At 41.9% G+C, this 19,619-nt stretch overlaps 1 protein-coding gene across 1 annotated transcript; it reads right to left on the reverse strand.

The window, feature by feature from the left end:
• Positions 1 to 890: 890 nt before the first annotated feature.
• Positions 891 to 18,619, reverse strand: LOC129706432 (tetraspanin-8-like). Its single transcript, XM_055650736.1, has 8 exons — positions 18,463 to 18,619; positions 13,385 to 13,447; positions 10,079 to 10,213; positions 8,557 to 8,631; positions 8,366 to 8,461; positions 5,484 to 5,606; positions 2,610 to 2,693; positions 891 to 2,519 (listed from the first exon to the last, which is right to left on the reverse strand). Exons 1-8 carry the CDS (start codon positions 18,520 to 18,522, stop codon positions 2,466 to 2,468), a joined length of 690 nt encoding a protein of 229 aa, XP_055506711.1. The 5' UTR covers positions 18,523 to 18,619; the 3' UTR covers positions 891 to 2,465.
• Positions 18,620 to 19,619: the final 1,000 nt, after the last annotated feature.

The following is a 19,619-nucleotide window of genomic DNA, read 5'->3' on the forward strand; positions in this document are numbered from 1 at the left end:
TTGTGATAAAGTGGTGGTGGCCTTGCAAGAAACAGAGTGGAAGGAGGTGTATTCAAATTAGCTGTGAGAGTCAGTGGGTTTGTAGCAAATGTCAATGGATAGTCTGAATTCCAAAATGAAGATGGTAGATCACGAAAGGAGAGAGAGGTGTCAGAGATGGTCCAAGTGAATTTGAGGGCAGGGTGGAAGTTGGTTGTTGGGTTATTAAATTGACAAGTTCTGCATATGAAGGAGGCGGTTCCAACACAGTTGTCAATGTAGCGGAGAAAGAGTTGTGAAGATCTTCCAAATGAACCCCACCTCATCTGGATCCACCATCACTTGCCTGCTCTCGTGCCACCCTCCACACCTCTTTCTACCAGCTATCTCCCCTCTACACAATGTAATCAGAAGAAGGGCCCCGACCCAAAACATTGTCTGCCCATTTTCCTCCACAGATGCTACCTGATACACGCTTCTGCTGAACCAATGTCATGAACATTAAATGATTGCATCTGGGGACACAAGGAAGTGCAGGCGATGGAATCTTGAGCAAAACACAAAATGCCGGAGTAACTCAGCAGGTCAGGCAGCATTTGTGGAGGGAATGGCAGATGTTTTGGGTTAAGGCAAGGACCCTTCCTCAGACATAGCATGAAGAAGGGTCACGACCCAAAATGTCATCTACCCATTCCCTCCATAGATGCTGCCTGACCCACTGAGTTATTCCAGCACTTGGTGTCTTTTTTTCACCAATGCAAGATTATGTCCCAGCCAACCCAGATATTTCAGCACACTCCCAATGGATGCTCTATAGATAATTAATTCTAAATGTGTCATAATCCAGGGGGGGGGGGGGGGGGGGAGAGAGGAAATCACCACACAGTTACATTTCACACACAGCAGTCAGATTCAGAGCTTTTCAACTTTTTATTCTTATAAACACAATGACAATTAATACATTTTAACTTTAATTCTCAAAATTACAAAATCATTTAAAAAAAATACAAAAAGCTCAAAATATCTGTAGAATAAAACTCTCCAAGAACCCATGTAGTTAAACAGTCATAACCAAGTTTAGATTACCATACGTCTCAATCCAACACAGCGTAGACATACAACGAGTTGGATTTCATAATCTTAACAATTGACATGGTTTGGTTGCCATCATATCTTAACATACACCTAGCCAGGAGCGAAGTAAACACAATATCCTAGGATTAATTTCCTTGTTGCTAGGTCTTAAACTAAAGAGTTGTCATGCAATTAACTTTCCCCATTCATCCAAATTTTTCTGAAAGATCATATTCATTTAACAAGTATCCGATAAATCTTATTAGATGATTCCCAACACCATAAACTAGGCCACGACTGACTACTTTTTGATGTTAATCCAATGACTGCTGGAAAAAACACTTATTTCAAACACCAGTTACACTACCTGGCAACACGATGCAACAAATTTACACATAACTACTCAACAGGAATTCAAATGCTCACAGTTACCTCCTGCATCAGACTAAAGAATCTTTACTGAGACGCTGTTTCTTAGAATAGGTAAATCAATGAAATAAAAGTTTTGATATTTTGAAGGCTCCAACAATCGGAAGAAACAAATCTCTACGTTCGAAGTTGATATTAGTTGGTTGGAATTAAGACTGAAGTGCCAAGTTAATTTCTATATGAATGCACAAGAACCTTCATGGAGACATTACCACCTCATTCTCCTTGTATTGGAATGGAAAGCATCTCAGCATAGTAACCAAAATGGTGACAGGGTCAAAACAAAACATTATCCTTTCTGCATTTGAAATTCAAATGTGGACACTGGAAGTTGATCACTTTACTCCTTCAAACACTCTGTGTAGAGCGGGCCCCATGTTTCTTGCCGTAAAATTCTGGCCAATATTAATTTAAGCCAGTACATTGATAAAGTGAATAGGCTGGTTCTCTTGAGTCAGTTGGGTGAAACAGGTCTGTAAAATTGTACATGATGAATTGTCAGCCTATTTTCACACATACACACAGCCTTTTCTTGTTAAACAGAATGCTATTTTGCTACAATTTCACTGGCCCATTCTTCAATGTGATGGGCCCCATCTTTCGATTGATTAGATATGATGAATCTTTACCTGATTTAGTGAAATGGCATTGCTTGAAAGACTGAGCGCCCTCGTCACCTTTCCAATATTGATAACCCTATTCCCCAACATTGACAAAGATAGTTGCTGATCAAAGCAGCCATACTGAAACACTATAAATCAACTAGAATTAACTGAACAAACATGTTGCAAAACACCACAGTACAAGGAGGTGTGAATAAACTACATCCTCAAAATTTATCTTATTGATCAGGAAAGATGGAGAGAAAAAAAAAAAAAAAATCAAGATTGCAGTTTAAGCTCAGGTATGATTTACATTGCCAGAAGATGCAGCATTAAACATTGTAACTGAACCAAAACACCAACTGTGGAAAACTTTCTTTTTCATTTATTCTTGATTTGGCAGTACAAGGTCATGGACAGGATTAGTCCAAATACCTGCAGAAAAATCACAGTGGAATTAATCATGGAAAAATGACACCCTGAAAGCTTTTATTAAATAGTAAGGAATATACAATAGTATTTTACCTCAACCACTGCCAGCCCCAAGGCAATGCCAACTACTATAACGAGATGGTCCTTCAGGATGTCGATCAGCACAGTGCCACATGACTGGAGGGAGGAGATGGACGAAAGCAAACTGTAAGTGTTAAACCAATCCACAGAGTTAGATCGATTAGCTATACAGTATGAATTGGACCAGTAGGTTTAGATCCTTTCTGAAAGTGTTTGCCCCTTTGAATACTAAAAAAAAAAAATGGAGGCACTCAACAAAATTCTGCCCGTATTACCACAGCTATGGAATTCTTAGGTGAGCCTGGTCTGTACAAGTGGATCTCCAAATAATATTGGCCAAAGCTGGCAGTAGCATTATCCTCAGCACATCTTAGTTTCCCAGAACTGCCCACCTCAGCTCTGACTGAATAAAAAGTCAGTAATGGAGCCAAATTATTTCTCTGACATTTCTATTCTCAGTAATGTTGTCAGTGCAAATTTGAAGCCAGTAATTTACTAACACCTAGTAATATTTTGTATGACCTGTCTCAAGGTGTGAGAAGCTGCATTTAGATCCCGCCAAAGGATGTCTTTGTTTAATGGGTCCCTGTCCACACCTGGGATATTGCAAGCCTCTTATAGTTTGGCCATCAAGAAAAAACAGAAACAGAGAGACAGAGAAGTCGAGAGAAAAAAAGAAACAGAAATCTGAAGAAAGGTCCTGTCCGAAATGCAGCTTGTCCGTTTCCCTCCACAGATGCTGCCTAATCCGCTGAGTTCTTCCAGTTTACTTTTGCCTCAGGATTCCCGCATCTGCAGTATCGTGTCTATATATCCTAGTCTTCATTTCACACAAGGTGCCTCCTCAAATCCAGCAGAGATTTTATTCTCTCACAACCCTTGATGCAAGAAATTATAGATCTTAAATTCAAAATCCTGGCTTTTGCTTAAAGAAATTTGCTATTTAGAATTTAGAAAAACTGATTGTTGAAGGCTCGTCACTTAGTTCCTTCTACATATGGTCAGGAACAGGGGATGACTGCTAAATGTTCTGTTCCAATCCTAAGATATTAATTCAGCCGATGTCCTATTTATCGCAAAATCTAGTCAACATAGGGGCATGAGTTACAGAAATATCACTTGATACTCAGTAGCCCCAGTGTTAGACACCGTCTATATTTAGTAACTTTAGTCTAGTTGTCTTCCTCAAACATTCAAAGTAAATCTCCTCTGTACTCTCTCAAGGCTCCTCACATTTTATGTGAGCATTTGTTTGTGTTGAATCAATCATCTGTAGTTTATTTTACTCAGTTGATATTTACATAGCTGCTTTGCAGTGCACACTCGTAGCATAGGTGGTGAGAGCAGGTAATGAGGGGGGTTGTTCTGGGACACCAGAACCAACTGTTGTGCCTTCACGAGGTGTCGTGGACCTAACTCAACGAAACACCAGTGAAGAGGTGAAGCGTGTAAAGGTATTTTAGATTCTCATGTGGCATTGGGATTGGGTTTCTTGGTTAAACATTTAGCTTGTGTGTTTGTTAATGCGTAGATATCTTATTACTGAATAGCTATTGTCCTCTCGCATACGCGCGTATCGGTAGTTCACATATTACTTTGGCATTGAGCTTGGATTTCTTGGGTGAGCACTTAGCCTGGTGTTGTAGCGCAAGCACTTTGTGTTTTAAAAGTAAAGTAACTCGGGCACCAGAATTTATCGCAATATCTGGATGTAATCTAGCTAGACTTTTACAAAGGCCTAGCACAATTTTCTGCTTTTGTGTTCAATCCCTCTATTAAATGAAGCTTGACAGGACATTTGCTTTGCTAATCCATCTCCCACCATCCCCCAAATTGCATTCTCTTATGCATCTAAATTCCATTTACCACGCTCCACATTCTACCAGCTTATCTATGAGATAAACTGTATTATCTGCCCTGTTTTTCCTCATCTCCAGTTTGGTGCCATTGGCGAATTTGGAAATGTTTTTTTTTCAGTGTGCCAATTTCCAAGTCATTTAAAGACACAAAGTGTTGGAGTAATTCATCTCTGGAGAACATGGATAAGTGACGTTTCGGGTCTGGACTCTTCTTCAGACAAATTCTACCTGACCTGACCCGCGAGTTACTCCAGAATTTTGCACTTTTTTTGGTAAACCGGCATCCGTGTTCCTTGTGCCTCCAAGTCATTGTATGAGTCACAATCAACTTTCTTGCCTTTTTAAAATAGTTTAATAATCCAAATATTTAAGAAGGAACTGCATGCAGATGCTGGAAAAATCAAAGGCAGACAAAAAGCTGGAGAAACGCAGCAGGTGAGGCAGCATCTATGAAGCGAGGAAATGGGTGACGTTTCAGGTCGAGACCCTTCTTCAGACTGATGTGGGGGTGGGGGATTACTTAATAATCTAAATAATCAGAAAGACCTATGCTATCTTTGCAAAAGATTGAAATCCCTCCTTTTCAACAGCCTTCTTAAAGAGCACCCAGTCACATTAAGCAAAATAAATCCTGGAAGAACTCAGCGGGTCAGGCAGCATCTGTGGAGGGAAATGTATCGACGATATTTCAGGTCAGGGCTCTTTTTTCGTCTCTCCACCCAGTCACATTGCTTCAGCTCAACACCATGAATAAAGGCCTCAAGATGATTACATGTTCAACTGTACCTCTTCAATTGACCCTAGTAATGGTCCTTCCATGTAAGTTGGGGTAGCTATCTCATGGTTTACTCACAGCAAGCCATATTGAACTCTGGCATGGTAGAAGACTACACGTTTCTGGATAAACAACGTCATTGATCCCATTTGCATTAATACAAGCCTAACCATGACCATGGGTGAATTTCTCATGTGCTCAAAAAACAAAAGATAACATCAGTCTGAGGTACACTTTGCGATGGTTAGTTACCTTAGCCCAAACAAGCCCGTTTGGTATCTGCATACAGCTAATTGAATCTTTGTCATGGCAGACACAGGATGGTGGAACATTTGCCCAATCTTTGTAGCCATTCAACAGACCGCAGCATTTATTCTTAAAAAGTAAAACAAAACAAAGTGCTTGAATATTTTTTCCCCACAACTATGAACCCACTGCATCTATTCTTTCAGAAAGTCCAAAGGATACTTTTTATTCACTCTTTATTTGCACTTATTTTGGATTTGATGTACACTTTAAGATCATCTTCCAACCAATTACAGTACATAGAAATTATTAATGTGGAGATATGTACAGTCAAATCTAATCATCACAAATCCAAAACTTCACCATTGGAAGCAGTTGGTACAAAATATTGCATCTTTTCAAGGATTAATATTTTAAACAGAGGATGCGAGAGAAAGCAGGGCTCGATGATTATTGGTGTATTGCCCCAAAGTTGTCTCCTGTTCCACTAAAAAGCTAATTTCAAGAGAGTGAGATTTAGCTCTTAGGACTAAAGGAATCATTGGATATGGGACACTGATTTTGGATGATCAGCCATGATCATACTGAATGGCGCTGCTGGCTCGAAGGGCTGTATGGCCTACACCTGCACTTATTTTCTATGTTTCTGTTTCAATGCTATTCAATGGTATGCCATTTATCAGTAGTCTCTCAGAAATCCACTCAGTATTGGCAATAATGCATTATATTTTGCCTCGAGTTCAATCCCATTAAACTGTATTTTGGAGGCAGAAGACAAAATGATTCTGCTTCTATAACTTATGAACTTATTCCATCACTACATGTGGACATTCATCCTGACTGGCTGGGAAATAATTTCACAAATGGCATTTTTCTGGTCTTAGCTTCTGACACTTCACGAAGTTTACTGTCAGTGGTTCAGTTATTCATCAACAAAGCTTCTTCATATCTTGATTCGTATGTTTAAAAGATCAATTTGGATTCAGTCTTAAAGAATATACTGACATTTTATTGGGAAGAAATGGTCATCTCTGCCACACATCAACTGAGCTTCTGGGGATTATGGGTTTTGAGTTTGAATGATTATTGCAATGGTTATACCCAATATTTCCTCACCGACCACATGTTTACATTGAATAATATTATGAACCTCAACCGTAGATCTGTCTGGTCAGTCTACTGCTTTCGCAGTTTTTCCCCACGTGTGTTATTTCTGTCTTTTACTGCAATGACTTGCAATCAACTGCGATAAATCTAATCTTGTGGAGTGTCACACAATGACTGAAACACAGGCGTAATCAATTGATCCAGGAAGCACAACCACTGTGATTTGGAAACTGAAAGAAGTGTACATTTTGTAGAACACAGGTGGGAAGCAAATCGCAAAAAGATAACTCGGACTTTATGTTCCATTTTAAATCATTTGACAGCAGCAGAAAAAGTACCAGCAATGCGAAACACAAACCGAAAAAGCCGAAAAATACTCCGCTTCCATGGAGAAGCACATTGTAGCCCTATCGAAATGGCAATGTAGACAAATAATTTCCCCATTCACCCCAGCCTCGCAAGGGCAAATTCAGCTAAAATGAGGACGTCACTGTTTATAAGGCGCCAACATATAAATGTAGCATAATGCTGTGAACACCCCAATTGTTACTCCTTTGCAACTTAATGTTGAATTCTGTCACATAACATGAGCAACAGGATATGTTCAAAAGTAATTTTGTTAGAATCACATCAGCTACATTATAGTAATTTTACATAGATCCAAACACATTTTGCACGGTGGCGCAGCGATAAAGCAGTAGGGGTAGAGTTACTGCCTTACAGCGCCAGAGGCCCAGGTTCAATCTTGTCTCCGGATGCTGTCTGTATGGATTTTGTACGGTCTCTCCGTAAACGGCGTGGGTTCTCCGGTTACCTCACACTCCAAAGGCGTACAAGTCTGTAGTTTAACTTGGCTTCTGTAATTTGTCCTTCGTGTGTAGGATAGTTAGTGAACGGGAATCACTGGTCGGCACGGACACGGTGGGACGAAGGACCCGTTTCCACACTGTATCTCTAAAACTAAACTGACATTATTCCACTGAACTTTGAGTTTAGGACTTATCACCAGAATTCGAAAATGGCAGTGATAAATCAGAGAACAAATAAGCCCTAAACAGCTGTATTAAAATATGCTCTTAGTCACGTTAGCACAATGTACACAAAATTCCCTCAGCCAACTTCAATGGAATGAGCAGCAGAGGCCGAGTCCAATGCTTTCACGTTAAAAGACTGCATGTTCAATGTTAGTGATGCAAAATACATTTCCAGCCAAAAATTGGTTAAGTGCATGGAAATTAAGTAAGGGAGGAGAAACAACATAAGGGTAAGCAATTGGATGAAAAGTGGGAGAAATTACGGCGTAAAATTAAATCGATCAAGTATAATTCAAACCTGCCAATTCCATCTGACTGCAATGGCTGTGATATAACAATGACTAATTTTACATGAACCACCTACTTGAAAGAGTACTTTAGTTTAGAGATACAGGCCTTTCGGACCAGCAAGTCCACACCGACCAGCGACCCCCATACACTAGCACTATCCTACACATTAGGGACAATTTACAATTTCTACCTGCACGCAAGGGGCAATTTACAGAAGCTAGTTAGCCCACAAACCTGTACATCTTTGGTGTGTGAGAGGAAATGGGAGAAAACCCAGGCGGTTATGGGGAGAACACATCAACTCCGTGTAGACAGTACCCATAGTCAGGATCAAAGCTGGATCTCTGCTGCTGTAAGACAGCAACTCTACCACTGCGCCACACCAATCTGTACACCAAACAAGTATTTTATTCAAAGAAGCATTCAAGAAGTACAATAAATTAGGAACAAATTTACCTCTTTCTGTATGTCTTCTATCTGTTGCTTGACACTTTCTTCTTGAGCACTTAAGGGAATCAGTAATTTATACTTTTCCTTCAACGTTTCTTCAATCTGGAGACACACGGAATATTTAATCACATCCTGGATCAAACCGGAATTTATTCTAACGGTAATACTTTTTGGAGTAAGCATATGGAAAACATTACCTGTGATTTATACACTATACCTAAAATGCCAGCAGTTACTTGAATAGCCAGAATAAGGAGAAGTCCAATGAAGAACTATGAAATAATAAAAGAGAATGTTATACATAAAAAGAAGTAATTTACATGGGAAATGTACACCAGAGTATGGTGCATTTAAAGTTTATGCTGAACTCTTATAAATCTTTGCTTTGACCTCCTCTCCCCAGTACGTTTTCTGCTAGTAGTTTTGCCAACTCTTTTTTAATTTGGCTGCCGAAAACCTCATTCTGCAAAGTATAAGCTGTCCTTCTTATCCAAATTATTTATCAAAAATCACTTCTCTTTGTTGCATTTGGCTGCATTTTCTTTCCGAAACAGAACGTATCCTTTCAACGAAAATCTTAAGAGGCACATCTAACAATCACTAACTTTCAGATTGTGGTATTGGCATCTGGAAGATTTTTTTTTTAATATAAGAAAATGGTCCTTCTTCACAGCCATGTGAAATCTGTGGGATTTTGCCGACTCTTGGTGTTGTGACATACTGAGCTGTGTGGAGTTCAGGACCTTTACCAAACCAGGTATTTCTATTAATTAAAATGTTCAGCCTAAGTTTCAATTGCACAAATGAACAAATTTGCTCCATGAATATGAAGTGCAAAGTAAAGCTATCATATACTGCAAGTTATGGTTTGGGAAAAGATGAAGTTCAGTGAAAGCCAACAGCAGTTCCATATCAATTCTTTAGTCAGAGGGTGGTGAATTTTTGGAGGTCATTGCCACAGACGGCCATGGTGGCCAAGTCAATGGATATTTTTAAGGCGGAGATTGACAGATTCTTGATTAGTAAGGGTGTCAGGGGTTATGGGAAGAAAGCAGTAGAATGGGGTTGAGAGGGAAAGATGGATCAGCCATGATTGAATGGCAGAGTAGACTTGATGGGCCAAATGGCCTAATTCTCGTCCTATGACATGAACAATTCTCTACTAACAGCAGAGAGCTTTCTAAACATGCACAAACTACATGTCATACTTAACCCTGCTCATCAGGACAACACTGGTCAAATTCTAATAATGATGAAGATCTCTCACGCATGGTGGTGGGAGTAGATAGGTGTGAACCCCCGCTCAGATTCCAGGTTCCCCGAGGCAGAGTCCAGATGCGGAGGGCTCTGTGCCGTGCGGGGAACTGACAAGGGTACCGGGGGTGGGGGTAAAGCTACCCTAATGCACAGGGACAGGGTGGGGGGGGGGGGGGGGGGGGGGGGAGATAGCTACAGCACTGAGACTGCATGGAAGCATCCATGAGAACATGACAGGCTTGCAGAAAGGCCACTCACTGCTACCAAGATCACTGAGCAGCGCTACTCAGAAATAAAGCAGTGGCCTTAAAGAATTACGAGTTAACACAAGTTCCCTATTACTTAAGTTGGGGGATGCCAGTACTATTAACCTACCCTATCACCCATAGTCGAAAATTTACTTCTGACATTTTCTTACAAATATTGTTAGCATTCACAAAAGTCTGACCCACAAATACATACCAGGAGCAGCATGCACCTGCTTTCTTTAATGGCTCCACAGCATCCAAGAAATCCAAACACCATAATGATCGCCCCAACTGCAATCAGAAGGTTGATTGCAGGGTAGAATTCTGACACACTCACAGCACCAATTTGCTGTGAAAAGAGATGTGAAATTACAAAATTATGGAAATAGCTGTATACACGCCAATAAAGGCAGCATTTGTCAATTCAATAAATCTTGATATCACTATTGTTACACCATTGAATCATTATTAATTCACTATACACCCACAATAAATGTAATATAAGAAGAATCTTAAATACCAACAATGGTATTATCGATACAAGGAATTGCAGATTTACGTTAGACTTTGGAGATACACCACGGAAACGGGCCCTTTGGTCAGAGTCCTTGCCGACCAGCAATCACCAGGTGCACTAACACAGTCCTACACAGTAGCGACAATTTTACCAAAACCAAATAACCTACAAACCTGTACGTCATTGGGGAGTGGAAGAAAACCAGAGCACCCGGTGAAACCCCACGTGGTCACAGGGAGAACTTACAAACAGCACCCAAAGACAGGATCGAACCTGGGTCTCTGGCGTGGCAAGGCAGCAACTCTACCGCTGTGTCACCGTACCAACCTTGCTGCTGAAATCTCACTCATTGCGGCCCCTGCTCTGGAAGTTGAAGTATGAAAGTGGGGAGGTCAAGAAAAGCGAACTGCGTGCGAGGCCACAGCTCCCAAACCATGGAACACATCAACTTTGCCCACTTCTGTAAGAAGTACTGAACCTTTCCATTCAGCAGCAGAGAGGGGTTGCGAATGAATTGCCAAGCAAGGCATTCCATTAGAAGCCTTTCCCGATTGTACAACAGGAACATAAAACAAAACAAACCACACCACGTGTTGTCCTCCATGCCTTGCATCTTTATAGCTGGCACTCAACAGAATGCAAAATACACCCTAGAGTGAATATATAGCCAGTAAGAAAAAATTCTAACTTTGTAAGAAGAAAAAAAAGAAGAAAAAAAGGAGGCACAACAAACTGCAGGCCTTGCGATCCGAAATAAATTTTAAAAAAATGCTGGAGGATCTCAGGTTAGGCACCATCTGTGGTGGGAAAGGGATAGTCGACGTTTGGGGTCAGGGCCATGCAGCGAGGCCAAGAGTGTAAAGGGGAGATAGCCAATATATAGAGGCGAGGGGTGGGGGTAGAGGGGAGGAAGAAGCAGGTGCTGGCAAGTGAGATCTAGATGAGGGGGGATTGGTGCAGATGGAGTAGGTGGGGAAGAAAGGATGAGAGACAGAGGCAGGGAGGTGAAAGCTGAGATGAAGGAACATGATAAGGAAGGAAGGTGATGAATGAACCAGGTAGGGACGGGTGCTGGGATCTGAGATGAGAACTGTGGAGGTGAGGGAGGAGGTAAGGGGTTAGGGGTCGCTAGTGTTGTAGGAGATTAATTTCCTTTAAATTTGGGACAATTAAGTTTGGTTGATGATAAATGAATAGATTCTTAAGTGTCTTATTCATCAAATTTACGTTCTAAAACAAAAACAAATTAGTGAATCATTTGCCTCTGGGACAGAGTGTGTTAAAGTCTCACACCAGATATTTGAGCACTAGATCTAAATGACTTTCCAATGCAGGATGGTGGAACAGAGGTCTTGCATTTTGTAAAAATTAAACCAAGATCGCAACCCGTCATTAGTGAATGGAAATGTTCCTATAGCAGTATTCCAAAAAGATGGGCAGTGGGCAGGTGCTATAGACCTGCACGGGAAGGTAGATGCTCCTGCCCCCTTGAGTCTCGGGCAGATGGGGCTCGTCAGCCTGGGAAGGCAGTCCATCCAGGGGAAGGAAAACTCTGATTTAAAACTTTCACTGCCTTGTTGCCATATCCAGTCATGGAAAAGGCTCCAGGAGTAAACCTCAAGAAAATCTGGAGTCGGAGCCCCCAAGGCAGTTCGTCGTTGTCTACAACCTCGCTCTGGCAGCTCCTGCGACGGTGCTGGTGCCAAACTGTAATGGCCCTGCTGTTCCTTTGGATCGATCAGCGACGTGGAGAGAGTGGACGTGCTGCATGGGCAACAGCCTGACCTCCATATGACATCGCCTTGCCCTCCCCATTGACAAACTGTACACTGCAACGGCCAGGAAGCGAGTGGGTAAGATCATCTCTGACCCTGGCCACAAACTCTTTGAATCACTTCCTCTGGAAGGCGACTCCAGACTGTCAAGGCCGCCACAGCCAGACATAAAAACAGCTTTTTTCCACGAGTAGTAGCTCTACTCAATAACCAAAAGTCTGTGGCCTCCTTTTGCTCTGGTATTTTATTTCATTCACATGTTTAAATTATAATGTTTTATTCATAATATTTTAATGTTTTATTCTTAATGGTTTACTGTATGTCGTGTTGTTACTTGCGAGCGGAACACCAAGACAAATTCCTTGTATGTGTAAATACTTGGTCAATAAACATTCATTTATTCATTCATACATTCAAACTGACTCAGTTGCATGAGGGAATTTGGGCCTTGCTTTGTTTTCCTCTAATATTGAGTTTAGTTTAATTTTTGACCTGTTTACAGACGAGTTATGCTGCTGCAAGTGAGAATTTCATTGCTGTTTTGGTACATTTGACAATTAAACATTCTTGGCACCCATTTGTGAGAGTAAAATAGGTCGTCTCCATTGCTGCTTGAAAAACGTACAACCCAACAGTATGAAGTGTTAAATTCTCCAAATTTAGGCAACCTCTAACACCCACCCATCCCCATTCTCCCCCCCCCCCACCCCCTTCCCTGTGCCCCACCTAAACCCGCACCCATTTCTTCCCTTCCCCTACATGCCTTTCTCTGGCTTCACGATTCACCACTTCAATCCCTTTGTCTCACACCTTCCGTTTCATCTCTGGCCTTTGTTACAACCAACTGCCTATGAAAATCCCCCTCACCTGTGTTCAGCTATTACCTGCCTCTCCTCCTCTTCCAGCTTTCCCCCCCCCCCCCCCCCCCCCCCCCCCCCCCCCCCCCACCCCGCCTACAAATAAGTCTGAAGAATGGTCCCGACCCAAAAGGTCCTCCACATGGAGCCTGACCCACTGAGTTACTCCAGCACTTTGTGTCCTTCTCTATAACATGCCTGCAGCAGTTCATATTCGGCCACAGCATCAGCCCATCACAAATAGCAAGGCAATGGCTGCAAAATTCTTCAGAACACGTCAGGTAATTAAAACAGCCTTAAAAGTAGAATCCCGTCCCTTTAAGCTAGCTTTCATTCAGAAAACACTTCAAGCAAACAGCAAAGATAATTACCTTCACACTACCGTTGCTGGCACGTATCCATATTGACACTGCGAGTATCACCGTGCCACTCAGCTGTAAAACAAGAGATTAAAAGACAGCATTAAAATACTTGTTGAAAACAAGTTGGACTGCTTTAACTCAATGGTGTTCAACTCATGACCTCTAGACTTGGTCCTGCTGATCCACCAAACCACCTTCACTTGGCCTCCCGCACCTGCCCTTGCCCGAAGCAGCATCTTAGCCCCTCAAGCCAGTTACTGATTGATAGGGCCCTGCATCACGTGGATTTTGTGCTGATAATAGCATTTAAGACAGGCTCTAACAGGCTTAACGGCCGTCAAAAGACATGGAACACTTGTGGACCTCAAATATTCCAAGGTAATCGAAAGAATCAAAATCCTGCTTTTAAAAAAATCTTCCATTTATAAGGTGATGAAAACAGCAGAAAAAACTTAAAATAATTAAATACATTTAAATGAACAAATTAAAGTTACCCGGCAAGGGAACAGGCCCTTTACCTGTCAATGCCAGGGTAGTGTATAGAGGAGAGGTAGAACATCTGGGTGAGTGGTGCAGTGGCGACAATCCCTTGCTCAACGTCAACAGAACAAGAAATTGATGGACAATTGACATGAAGTGTTGGAATAATGCAGGTCAGGCAGCATCTCTGGAGGCGGTGAAAAGGTGACGTTTCAGGTCGGGACCCTTCGTCAGACTGATCAAGGGTCTCGACCCGAAACTTCACCAACCCACGTAATGTCCTTTTGTGTAAATCAGCATCTGCAGTTCCACGTTTCTACAAACTAATCGTTCCGTACAGGAAGGGAAAGTCGGGAGACCATGTACATGATTTCTTTGAGGAGTCAACAGGTGGAGAAAGTTAGCAGCTTGAAATACCTGGGTGTTAACATCTCGGATGACCTGACATAATCACATAGATGGCACATCAGTGCCTTTACTTTCTTTCTAGTTTATAGGGATTGGTCACGTCACCAAATACACCAACGTCTACAGGTGCAGTGTAGAAAGTGTCCTAACTGGCTGCATCGTGGCTTAATATGGCATGCAAGAGGCTGCAGAGAATGCTGGACTCAGCCCAGTTCTTCATGGACCTCACTATCAAAAGTATTAACATGGGACGCTGCCTCAAAATGACAATGCCAATCATCAGGGATCCCTACCCTCAGGACCATGCCCACTTCTTGCCGCTATCATTGGGCAGGAAGTACAAAAGCCCAACGTTCCACATCTCTAGCTACTTTCCAACAACCACCACGTCTTGAACCAACTTGCACAATCTAGTCCTATCTCAGCAACGGAACGCTGTGAACTGCTCTTGCACGACCATGAATTGTTTTCCAATTATGTTTTGACCCAATGTGTGGCCTTTTGCAGTCCTTTTTCACCAGTAAGGCAGTACAGTGGCACTGCGGTAGAGTTGCTGCCCTACAGCACCCGAGACCTGGGTTCAATCCTGACTATGGGAGCAGAATGTACGGAGTTTGTACATTCTCCTTGTGACCACATGGGTTTTCTCTGGGTGCTCCAGTTTCCTCCCACACTCCAAAGACATACAGGTTTGTAGGTTCATTGGCTTTGGTATCATTGTAAATTGTCCCTAGTGTGTGCGATAGTATTAGTGTACGCGGTGATCGCTGCTCAGCGCAGACTTGGTGGACTAAAGGGCCAGTTTCTGCACTGTATCTCTAAAGTCTGTGCAATCTCACTGTACGTCTGCATATGACAATAAACTTGATTTGACTTTTACGTCATGGTGTTCAAACTATTTGAATGACAATTTAAAAGCAGTCTTTAAAAATGTGAATTATTTAACACTTTCCTCTCTCCCTTGGAGCTGTACCTCTCTATTAAAAAGGAGACTACGACCCTGTACATCTTTGGAGTGTGGGGAGAAAACCAGAAGTTCTGGACACAGGGAGAATGGACAAACTCCTGGTTTAACTTGGTACGGACAAAATGCAGAAACAAGGAACTGCAGATGCTGATTTACAAAAAAAAATCACAAAGTGTTGGAGTAATTTGTGGAGAAGATAGATAGGTGATGTTTCGGGTCAGGACCCTTCTCCAGTCTGACGATGGGTCTCAACCCGAAATATCACCTATTCATCTTCTCCAGAGATGCTGCTGCTGCTGACTCCCTGAGTTACTCCGGCACTTTGGGTCTCTTTAACTTGGTACAGGTTCAACAGGTGGATTCTATGACAACTGCTGGGAGTCAGCAGGAAGTTGCCATTCTGCTGCTGAGCTCCACAAGGAGATCAATATAACAGCATGTAATAGTGGCCTACAGAAAGTTTTGAATTTCTGGTTGAATGGACCACAAATTGTCAATCTACCCCTCCCCTAAAGAAACTGTGATCCATTGGTTGAACTAGTAAACATACAGAAAAAGAAAGATTACAGCCAAAATCCTCTGGCTGTCATGGATGAACCATTCAAATATTCATTCCATTCCATGGTCAATGGAAAAATTGGCCTGCAAATTGTACAATTATGGCCCTCAGTGATTAAAAAGGGTGCAATTATACAGCTCCTTCAAAAAGGCACCAATCATATTTGTACCCAGGCTGCATTTTCTGTCCGAACAGATTTTTTTTTTTTTTAAAGAAATTCAGTTATTAAAATTTTACATTTACGAGAAAAGCACTCTCGGCTAATTTTAAGATATATTGAAATAGATGTATTCAAAGAGTTAATCAGCAATGTTTGGTTACACCATCATGATTTAAAATATTTTACAACAAGGAGTGTTGTAAATATAAAATGAGATGATTCATATCCCTAAGAATTATTGGCAAATCAGATTAAGATCTGGATGGTTGGTCAGAAACATGACTCAATGTTGATAGCACACCCTGCTGTAGAGATAACTGTCTTGAAAAAAATCATTTGTTTACCAGCATTATGTGCATTGCATTTATCGACCTGCTTTGCTGCTGCAAGTGAGAACACCATTGTTCCATTGTCGATACATATGACAATAAGCGAGTTCGGTCTTCCGACTGCGCATGCCCAGGCCAAAGGTCGTTATGCATAACTTTGCTGGAAAGCAGTGAAGCAGTGAATCTTCCGGGGCTGTTGGTTGGTCCGAAGGGATTTGAGCTGGGGTTGCCGCTTTTTCTTCCCACTGGCTGTGACCGACGACACCAGCGGCCCCAGGCCCACAGCCCGCGCGGCAACCCCAGCTCAACTCCCACCGGGCCGACAGCCCCAGACCGACATCTCCTGCCGCCCCTGAACAAGGACGAGACACCGGGGAGAAGACGGGAACAGCCCAGCAGTAACTCAGACCTGGACCCGACACTGACCACGGACCCGACACCGACCAGCACGATCTCGCTCACTCACCAAAGCATAAAGCAATTAAAAACAACAAAATAATCTTAGCTTTTAACAAAGGAACAATAAATACAACTATTCCATAATATGATAGTAGTATTTGTTATACAAATTATTTGTGCTATACAAATAAAATGGATTGATTTTTTTATGGTAACAATGGAGTTTTAAGCAGAGCTGCTCATGATTACAGAGTGAAACCCAAGCTGCGAATGATGAGAGGAGGTTGAAAGTGTGCACAGGATGCTAGGATCACAGGAAATCAAATTTAGCCAGGAGGATAAAATAGAAATGGGAAGAGACAATGAACTGGGAATAATACACAAGAATGAGAATTTTATTTCAGATATTGAGGAACCATGTCTGAAGAAGGGTATTGACCCAAAACGTCACCCATTCCTTCTCTCCAGAGATGCTGCCTGTCGAGTTACTCCAGCATTTTGTGTCTATCTTTGGGGAACCATGAAATGGGAACAAAGTTAAATTGATAGGAACCATCAGTAGAGACGAGTAATTCAGTGGGTTTTAAATAAACTGAAATTCCTGAAAGGGAATTCTGCCATGAAATGATTCGGAGCAATTAGAGGAAGTTCATACTTTTTTTTGCAATATAAAATAGGGAATTGAAGGCTATAGCAAACTGCTACAGATGAGAGAGGGCCTGGTGTAGATCTGCCATGACTATATATAATGGTGGGCAGGACTGAGGGATTGAGTACCCTACTCCTATTTCTGTATATATTTTTTTAATAAATTCTTGGGTATGGCCCAAATTTTATTTCAAGTTGAAAACAGTGATTGGATATCTAATTTTAAAGGAAACAGAAAGAAATAGAAACGTATGGAGGGTCAAACAGACAACACTTTTCAAACCAGGAAGTGAAAATCCATGTCCTATACCTTCAAGCACAACTAATAATATCAGAAGGATGTCTGGAGAGTTTCTAAGCCGATCCTCCCCTCTCTTGCTTGGATGTGCACCCTTCTCCTCAAATTCCACTGTTCAAATCCAGGGTAGAAACACAAGTCAAAGGCAGACGGAGAATGCTGAACAAGTTTTTTTTTAATCTTTACAGACGAAGGGTGAAAGCGGCCAGAAGTTACCTAAACATCTCCAGAATACACTTTGTGCCATGTTTTTTGCTACTGAATGTAAGCGGGCATGGGGAACAGGCAACAACTTTCAATGTAACCGATTGAGTCAATGGAGCCACTGCGTGACGTAGGTCTAGCCAAACAGTCGCCGACCGATGCATGTGTAACAAACCTGTACCTTTGATTATGATCTATTTAAAAAACAATGCCCAGGTTGACTGAGAGAAGGAATTAACGACGTAAAATTAATCCACACAACACAAAAATACACATTCACTCTCCATGCTGCAACTTTTGGTATACTTTAACACAGAAACCATTCACATCTAGTCTTGGGGTAATAGTATTTTTGTAAAATCTGATAGTTGGATGCACATGTTCGCTCGCCAGCACTTTCAACAGAGCTGTGCAATAAACTGCTCAATTGCTCGGAACATAATATCGGCAAACGCAGACGTCTTCGCTTTTAAAGAAACTGGGAAGACTTAAACGAGATTAAAGTGCTCAACAATCGAATGGCACCGCGACACAAAGGAAGCAAATCACAATTCAGCCGCATGCAATTAAAAAGTTGCGGCTTTAAGACGCGGTACAACAGAAACTAGGTTTGCTTCACAAAGTTCTCTGCTCACCCAAAATAGGAAATTGAAGAAGAACATAGAGTACTTGATACACTTGCTAACTCCAGCCATCGTTCCGGTCTCGACTTTCCACCGCTCCGTGCAACTTCACCTTTGCTTCTCCGGTTCCGGGCTCTCCCGTGTTAAACAAACCACACCCACCCACCCACTGGTCGGCTGGTTACAGTGATACTCCACACTACCGCTGCAGTAGGGGCGAGGCTGCTGCCTGGTGAACTATGAGCGATCTGCACACACTGTATGTATGCAGGCAGCTCAGACTGCGTAATCCCAATCAAAAATCTATGATCTTTGATTGGGATTATGTTGTTTCAATGGCACTGCATTGTCACATGTGCCGAGGTACAGCGAGATTCATTTTTGTATACAGTTCAGTACAATTATCACTATTCATAGAAACATTGAAAATAGGTGCAGGAGTAGGCTATAGGGTGATTTCACCAAATGTCAAATGAGCGTAGATCCCCCCCCCCCTCACGTGACCGAAAATTTTAACTGGAGGACATATGTCAATTCGGTACATGTTAGTGAATGGGGAAACATGCGCTTTCCCACCCGTTAAAAACATGGAAAACGGCCGATTTTTGAGCTGAAAGTGAAGCACAGCGACCTAAATTTTCTAAAGTTAATAATGCCTTACTTTTGATGAAATTCAGCGATCAAACGCGATAATTCCCGATATTTTGGATCTTTAAATCTCCACGGCAAATGTCGGCTGTTCACTTCCGCTGTTTTCTACCTTCAGTTCCCTCTTGTAATTACCTTACTTTCTATCTTTTTTTTTGCCTGAAAATTTAGGTCGCTGTGCTTCACGGTGACCCCGACTAGCACAGAAACTTCATCTCAGTCCTAAATGGCCTGCCCTTTATTCTTAAACTGTGACCCCTGGTTCTGAACTCCCCCAACATCGGGAATTTTCATGCATCTAGCCTGTCCATTCCTTTAAGAATTTAGTATGTTTCTATAAGATTCCCTCCCATCCCAAATTTCAGTGAATACAAGCACAGTCGACCCATTCTGTCATCATATGTTAGTCCCGCCATCTTAGGAATTAACCTGGTGAACATATGCTGCACTCCCTCAATAACAATAATGTCCTTCTTCAAATTTGGAGGCCGACACCATTCAAGTAACAATCTGCCTTCCTG

This window comes from Leucoraja erinacea, chromosome 19 (assembly GCF_028641065.1).
Source record: "Leucoraja erinacea ecotype New England chromosome 19, Leri_hhj_1, whole genome shotgun sequence".
Lineage (NCBI taxonomy): Eukaryota > Metazoa > Chordata > Chondrichthyes > Rajiformes > Rajidae > Leucoraja > Leucoraja erinaceus.

What these genes read in the sequence shown, in the direction of transcription:
- LOC129706432 (XM_055650736.1), bottom strand. Translation starts at nt 18,522, where the DNA reads ATGGCTGGAGTTAGCAAGTGTATCAAGTACTCTATGTTCTTCTTCAAT. An exon ending in TCTTCAATTTCCTATTTTGG is followed by an intron (nt 13,448 to 18,462) that starts GTGAGCAGAGAA and finishes CTTGTTTTACAG; the next exon opens with CTGAGTGGCACGGTGATACT. An exon ending in ACGGGCTTGTTTGGGCTAAG is followed by an intron (nt 2,694 to 5,483) that starts GTAACTAACCAT and finishes TCCTCCCTCCAG; the next exon opens with TCATGTGGCACTGTGCTGAT.